Raw genomic sequence first — 7,350 nt, forward strand, 5'->3', positions numbered from 1 at the left:
TATATCTCTCTCTCACTGCTAGGCCACAGACACACACTGTCAAGAAGAAGAACAGTCTTATTATAAATACAGGTTAATGAGCAGGACTTCAGTAAGACCACAGAGCACTGAGACTGTTATGGAGCCGGTCCACAGAACCGGCAAACAGGAATGAAAAGAAGATAACATGAATGTTTTCAAGAGCGAGGAGGAGGCCACTGTCGGGCCTCGTGATAAAAACACTGAGCCAGACATTATTCCTGAAACGACTTCTCAGTCCCCGTATTTTGTGGACAAAAAAAAGAGGCTTGCGTTTTATATATGTATATTTCTTGTGAGGTGTATTAGAGTTAGTTTTTTCTTTTGCTGAATTGAGAGTGTGTTTGTTTTCTTCCTCTGTGTCTCTCTCTTCTTCCTCTGTCTATCTCTTCTCAGATCCTCTCAGAGTGTGTTTGTTTTCTTCCTCTGTGTCTCTCTCTTCTCAGCTCCTCTCAGAAATGTGCAACCTGGTCCTGATTGTGCAAGCCAACCTCTCCCACCTTTGATCCCTCGTACCCCTCTATGGCACCCACCCACCCTCCCACCCCACCCCACCCCCTGAGCTCCTCTGGAATGTGTGTGAGTGTGTGTGTGTGTGTGTGTGTGTGTGTGTGTGTGTGTGTGTGTGTGTGTGTGTGTGTGTGTGTGTGTGTGTGTGTCTGTGTGTGTGTGTCAGTTGACCACAGCTGGCTTGAGCACCACAGTGCCTGGGGGGATGACCACCCAGGACAGGGGGTCATGAGACCCCCCTGTGGAGAGGTTCAGGACCCCACCAGACACCTCATCCTCCCCTTCTTCCAGCCGGCCCTTCCCCTTGGCCTGCCGGCCGTGGGCCCTGCGCTCAGAAGCGGCCCCCAGCATCGACATCATGGGCAGCCCCAGGGCCGAGCAGGGGAAGGCCTGAGAGAACAGGGGGGACTTGGCCAGGCCCAGAGGAGAGCCGTTGAAAGAGAGGATGGAGGTGCCTCCCAGGCCGGCTGGAGGAGAACCGGGACAGCCCAGCGCACTGAGGTCCAGGGGCCGGGCACTGAGGGGGGAGAGAGGAAGGGAGCCCCCCAGGCCCTGCAGCGCGTGGCCCCCCAGGAGGGCTGCTGCCATGCTGGGGATGATGATGTGGGCCCCGCTCACATAGGACAGCCCCGACTCCCTCCCTCCTCCGCCAGACACTCCTCCAGCCGGACCTCTCTTCAGCAGGGACCCCACCCCGCCTGGGGAGCCCTGCTCCTGGGCCACAAAGTGGCCGTGGGCCTTGATGTGCTTGCGGAGGGAGCTGGGGTCTGTGTAGCGCTTCAGGCAGCCCAGCATCTTGCAGTAGTAGGGCTTGTCCACGTAGTGCGTGCGTGTGTGCTTGAAGCGGTCGCTGGAGTTGGAATAGCGCTTGTTGCAGCCCTCGTACGGACAGATGTAGGGTTTCTCACCTGGAGGGGAGAGATGGGATTCAGATGCCTTTTTTTTATTTATTTTTTTCTCATTCTTTTTCCGTTTTTCTCCCATCCCAATGTTAGTCGTTATGCCAATTCCCAATCCCCTTCCTGGTCGTTGCGCACTCTACCCCCTACCGTCGGTCTGGGAGGGCGGAGAGTATCACATGCTTCCTCCGACACATGTGTAGCCAGCCCACCGCTTCTTTTCACCTGGCAGCGTGGACTCTCACTGGGAGAGTGTAACGTGTGGAAGGTCACACTACCTCCCCTAGATCCTTCCCTTGCTGTGCAGGCGCCCCGACCGAACTGTAGGAGTCGCTGTTTACAACGACCAGGACCCACCCTCGCCGGGTTTCCCACCCGCTAACACTGCCAATTGTGTTAGTATGGACGGTCGGCCAAGCCGGAGGCACCACAGCCGGATTCGATCCCACTGGCTCTGTGGTGGTAGACAGACGCTTAGTCCGCTGCGCTACCCGGCCACCCTCAGATGCCTTTTTGATCACTGATATTCTACAAGAGACGGTGATACTAGAAGTGAATCTTGAGTACATGCCGAGTAGAGTAACTCACTGGGGTCATGTGTACCAAGTTCAAACATAGTTATAGCTATCATACCTAGTTATTACTAGAAAATACAAGCAGTTGCACCATGTAAGTTAGTAACAACATAGTAACAAATAAATACTCACATATGACACCTTATGAAGTAATAAGGTTAGTGGAATTAACAATAATCTCACAAACAGATGTCATGTCATCAGTCATCAGTCAGCGATGATGCCATGTGACCTGTGCTAGTTAGCAAGGTAATGTAATTTCTATTCTTTGATTGCTTACTGGATACTCATCTTATTAATGTGTTTTAGCCTGTATGAGTTTATGAGCTTTAGCTCATTTACATATTTTGCATTACTCTTGATCACTCCTTAGGAAGCATGTTTCTCTCTCTCTATGCATGTACAGTAGGTCCAATGCACACAATACATCCGAACAGCAAAACAACTGAGGGAATAAACAGGGATTAGATGGTGTTTGTTTATAAACTACAACTTTAGGACAAAACACACTAACGCAGGAGATGCTGGGTTCGAGCCCAGCTCTCTGCGTTGCTTCCGGCTTGGCTGGTCGTTCATACTAATACAATTGGCAGTATTAGGGGGTGGGAAAGCCGGTGGGTGGGGATTGGACGTTGTGGACAGCGACTCCTACAGGTCGGTTGGTGCGCCTGTACAGCAGAATCAGGAAGCGACGGGGCCGGCGTGTCCCTCCCACGCGTTACTCCTCGCCGCTGAGAGATTGCGCTGTACAGGTGAAAAGATGCGACGGCTGCCTCCTCGTGTACCGGAGGGGACACGTGATGCAAGGCTTCGTCCACATTGCAGCCGACCAGTGGGAGGCATGGTCTAACAACTTCCGAGACAGGGGAGGGTAGAATTGGATAATACGAAAATTGGGATGGGAGAAACATTTTAAATGGGGAGAAAAAGTAGATCAAAAAAAATAAACTTTAGGACAAAACACATATAAATCACACTGAAAACCATTGTTGCCCAGAAATAGTCATTACCTGGAGAATCACAAGTGTGATATTAATTATTCAGGTAGGGAAATGAGGAAATCTCCTACAGCTGAAATAGGCTAAATGGAAAGTAATTGCTTGACATGCACTTGATGCACACAAAAAAATAATGTAAGCATTCTGCCAAGAGTTTTCATACAGGCCAAATACAGTAGTGGTCAACAGTGCCTGTATTTTCCCCAAAAGTAGGAAAAAGCCAAAGTACCCGGATCTACCGGTCTGATGTATTGACCTCAAACCCGCCCTCTTTTCTTCATCCTCCAATCACAACAAATTGTCTGAGGGAAGCAACTGTTGTGATTGGAGGAGGGTTTGAGACCAATTTGTTAGCATGACCAGGAGATTAACATTTAATATAGGTTTATATTAAATATACCTATATATATAGGTTTAATAGGTTTAGCCTATTTATCACTAGGTTTATGGTCCTTTAAAACATGGGACAGGACCCAATAGAGTTCTGTCTCCTACTAGATTAGAGTTCTGTCTCCCACTAGATTATAGTCTCTGGTGGCTCCCCACTTGATTAGACTAGCATAACGCCGGGGTTATGCCGTAAATATTCATGGTGCAACTTGCTACTACACCACTTAGTGGGGACCTTCACCCCCTGACCCCCTGACTTACACATACAGTAGCTGGCATGGCCCAGTGTGGCTGCTGGGTGAAACTGACCTGTGTGCGAGCGGTTGTGTATCTTGAGGTTCTCCAGACGCGAGAAGCTCTTGTTACAGGTGGGACAGCGGTGGGGCTTCTCATTAGTGTGAGTGCGGATGTGGATGAGCATCTTGTACCTGCGGACACAGACACACAGACACACACACACACAGACACACACACACACACATCCAGGTAATTAGAACACCTTCCCATCACACACTCCGCCCCATACATATACACACACACTCACACACGCTTCCATCGTCTTAATATGGATGGTCTCACCTGGCATTGAAGCCCCTCCCTTTGCGAGCGCAGCCCTCCCAGTGGCAGCAGTAGCCAGAGTCCTTTTCAGGCTTGACGTGGAAGTCATTGACATGGTCCACCAGGTCCTGGAGAGAGTCAAAGAGCAGATGGCACTAGAGGAGAGAGAGAGAGAGAGAGAGAGAGAGAGAGAGAGAGAGAGAGAGAGAGAGAGAGAGAGAGAGAGAGAGAGAGAGAGAGAGAGAGAGAGAGAGAGAAAAGAAAGAAGAAGGTGGGTTAATATTCATTGGCACAGGAGTTTGGCTTGGCACACAGTGCAGTGACATACCAACACTAAACTAAATGATGCAGGACTACTGATGATATACAGAACGCACTACTAGTGCAGTCAGGTACTCTTTATTATACATGACACATACAGAACACCCAGGAAACATCTTCTCTTCATTTTAAATCTCTTTCCACTTTTCACTTCCAAGGCCTCACCTTCTTCCAGTGACAGGCCAGCTGTTCATCTGCTGAGAGGTCAGGAGAGGCCCGCTTGTCATTGGGCTGGCCAATAAACATGGAGGACGGCAGGTGGAGTCCCGCCCCAGCACCAATCGGCACAAAGAACTGAAAGGCCTGTGAGGAGGCTCCGCCTTCGACGTAACGGATGTGAGATTCCTGAGAGAGAGAGAGAGAGAGAGAGAGAGAGAGAGAGAGAGAGAGAGAGAGAGAGAGAGAGAGAGAGCGAGAGGGGAAAGAAGTAAAGGGGGTTGTCACACTAGCACTAATGACCTCATTGACAATAGCCTTTCAAAGCGTTTCCTAAAAGTGTTTCTCTATGAAGTTCAGGCCAATTGAGCTCCAGACGTTTCTTCAAAACGCTCCACCTCTCAGGACCCCTGAGCCGGGCTTATACCCCCCCCGCCACACACACACACACACACACACACAGCCCGCTAACCCTGGAGGCAGCAGCTTGCTCCACCCCCCAACCCCTGACTATCACTACCAGCCAGGTGAGGAAACAGCTCTCCAGGATCAGCGTGAACAAGGCCAGACGACTACCTCCTGGTGAAGAGGTCCGTAGGGTGGTGTGAGGACCAGACAGCTATCTCCTGGTGGAGAGGTCCGTAGGGTGGTGTGAGGACCAGACAGCTATCTCCTGGTGGAGAGGTCCGTAGGGTGGTGTGAGGACCAGACAGCTATCTCCTGGTGGAGAGGTCCGTAGGGTGGTGTGAGGACCAGACAGCTATCTCCTGGTGGAGAGGTCCGTAGGGTGGTGTGAGGACCAGACAGCTATCTCCTGGTGGAGAGGTCCGTAGGGTGGTGTGAGGACCAGACAGCTATCTCCTGGTGGAGGTCCGTAGGGTGGTGTGAGGACCAGACAGCTATCTCCTGGTGGAGAGGTCCGTAGGGTGGTGTGAGGACCAGACAGCTATCTCCTGGTGGAGAGGTCCGTAGGGTGGTGTGAGGACCAGACAGCTATCTCCTGGTGGAGGTCCGTAGGGTGGTGTGAGGACCAGACAGCTATCTCCTGGTGAAGAGGTCCGTAGGGTGGTGTGAGGACCAGACAGCTATCTCCTGGTGGAGAGGTCCGTAGGGTGGTGTGAGGACCAGACAGCTATCTCCTGGTGGAGAGGTCCGTAGGGTGGTGTGAGGACCAGACAGCTATCTCCTGGTGGAGAGGTCCGTAGGGTGGTGTGAGGACCAGACAGCTATCTCCTGGTGGAGAGGTCCGTAGGGTGGTGTGAGGACCAGACAGCTATCTCCTGGTGAAGAGGTCCGTAGGGTGGTGTGAGGACCAGACAGCTATCTCCTGGTGGAGAGGTCCGTAGGGTGGTGTGAGGACCAGACAGCTATCTCCTGGTGGAGAGGTCCGTAGGGTGGTGTGAGGACCAGACAGCTATCTCCTGGTGAAGAGGTCCATAGGGTGGTGTGACCTCTGGCTCAACATCAGTAAGATCAAGGAGCTGGTGGTGGGCTGCCCGGCAGAACAAGAAGAGGCCCCCAACTCCCATCACTATCCAAGGGGAGGAGGTGGAGGAGGTGTGAGGCGGTGGATACCTTTTACGTTCCTGGGAGTACACATGAACAAAGGACAGAGGTCCTCTACAGGAAGGGTCAAAGCAGTCTGTTGACTTGTCGTACAGAACTTGTAAGTGGCTTTGGATAAAAGCGTCAGCTAAATGACAAAATGTGAATGTGTCCTTCAACCTGATAGGCTGCTGCAGACACTTTACTGTTGTAGCCAGTGTCCTCTTCTTTGCCATGGTGTGATGGGGGGTAGAGTAGATAAGAGACTGTATATTATATTATATTATATTATATTATATTATATTATATTATATTATATTATATTATATTATATTATATTATATTATTATTGATAGAGTATGTCTTACTCACTCAGAGATAGTTATTTGTATGTATCTTTCTATTCTTATTATCCTGGATTGTTTGGATCCTTATTCCTACCTCTCCTCTCCTTCTCTCTTCACTACCATTGCTGTTGATGCTCTGACACCTGAATCTCCCTACGGGGATGAATAAAGGTTTATCTTATCTTAGATTAGTGTTAACCAGAAACGTCAAGCACAACTTACTGTAAGGACGCACAACACCAATGAGTCAGGAGGACAGTCAGCCACACAAAGTCTTACTTGTACACACACACACACACACACACACACACACACACACACACACACACACACACACACACACACACACACACACACACACACACACACACACACACACACACACACACACACACACACACACACACACACACACACACACACACACACACACACACACACACACACACACACACACACACACACACACACACAAACACACACACACACAGTGACCCCAGTGACCAAGAGCATGTCATGAATGATGAGGGTCTTTGACTTGGCTTAGGTGTTCATACCATTCATCTTTCATCTCCTCATCAGCTTCATTTGTTGGCGCATAACACTGAATGATGGTAGGCTTGCAGTGTTTTTAATCAAAGTGGGCTCTAATCATTCGTTCGCTGATTGGCTCCCATTCTAACAAGGTGTTGACCTTCTTCCTTTGAAATGATCAGGGCTACACCGTTGAAGTGAGTCTCTCCTCATGTCCTGAGTACAGCATGATCAAGCCATCGTTTGTGCCTTCGCTGACTCCAAGAATGTCCAGCTGGTACCTCCACATTTCGCTCAATACTTGCGCTGATTTAGATGTCTCGTACATGGTACAATCATACATTCCACGCTCCTCCTCTTCACATTGGGCCCTAGCAGACTCTTTTTCGTTTATTTAACTTCCTCCTGGAGGCTTTCATTAGAGATAGTCATTTTGTCCATTGCCTGGCTCAAGTCCCCTGTAGGGCCTGTAGATGTCTAAGTTGTTTGAGTTTTCATC

General features: G+C 50.0%; 1 protein-coding gene across 1 annotated transcript in view; it reads right to left on the minus strand.

Annotated features, from left to right (window-relative positions):
* Positions 1-587: 587 nt before the first annotated feature.
* Positions 588-7,350, minus strand: part of glis2b (GLIS family zinc finger 2b) — a 47,984-nt gene continuing 41,221 nt past the window's right edge. Inside the window, 4 exon segments of the mRNA XM_084328965.1 lie at positions 588-1,436; positions 3,700-3,818; positions 3,970-4,103; positions 4,435-4,614. Of these exon segments, the coding sequence (XP_084185091.1) occupies positions 691-1,436; positions 3,700-3,818; positions 3,970-4,103; positions 4,435-4,614 (1,179 nt within the window). The 3' untranslated portion in view covers positions 588-690.

This window comes from Notolepis coatsorum (assembly GCF_963971535.1).
Source record: "Notolepis coatsorum genome assembly, chromosome: 14".
NCBI classification, from domain to species: Eukaryota; Metazoa; Chordata; class Actinopteri; order Aulopiformes; family Paralepididae; genus Notolepis; species Notolepis coatsorum.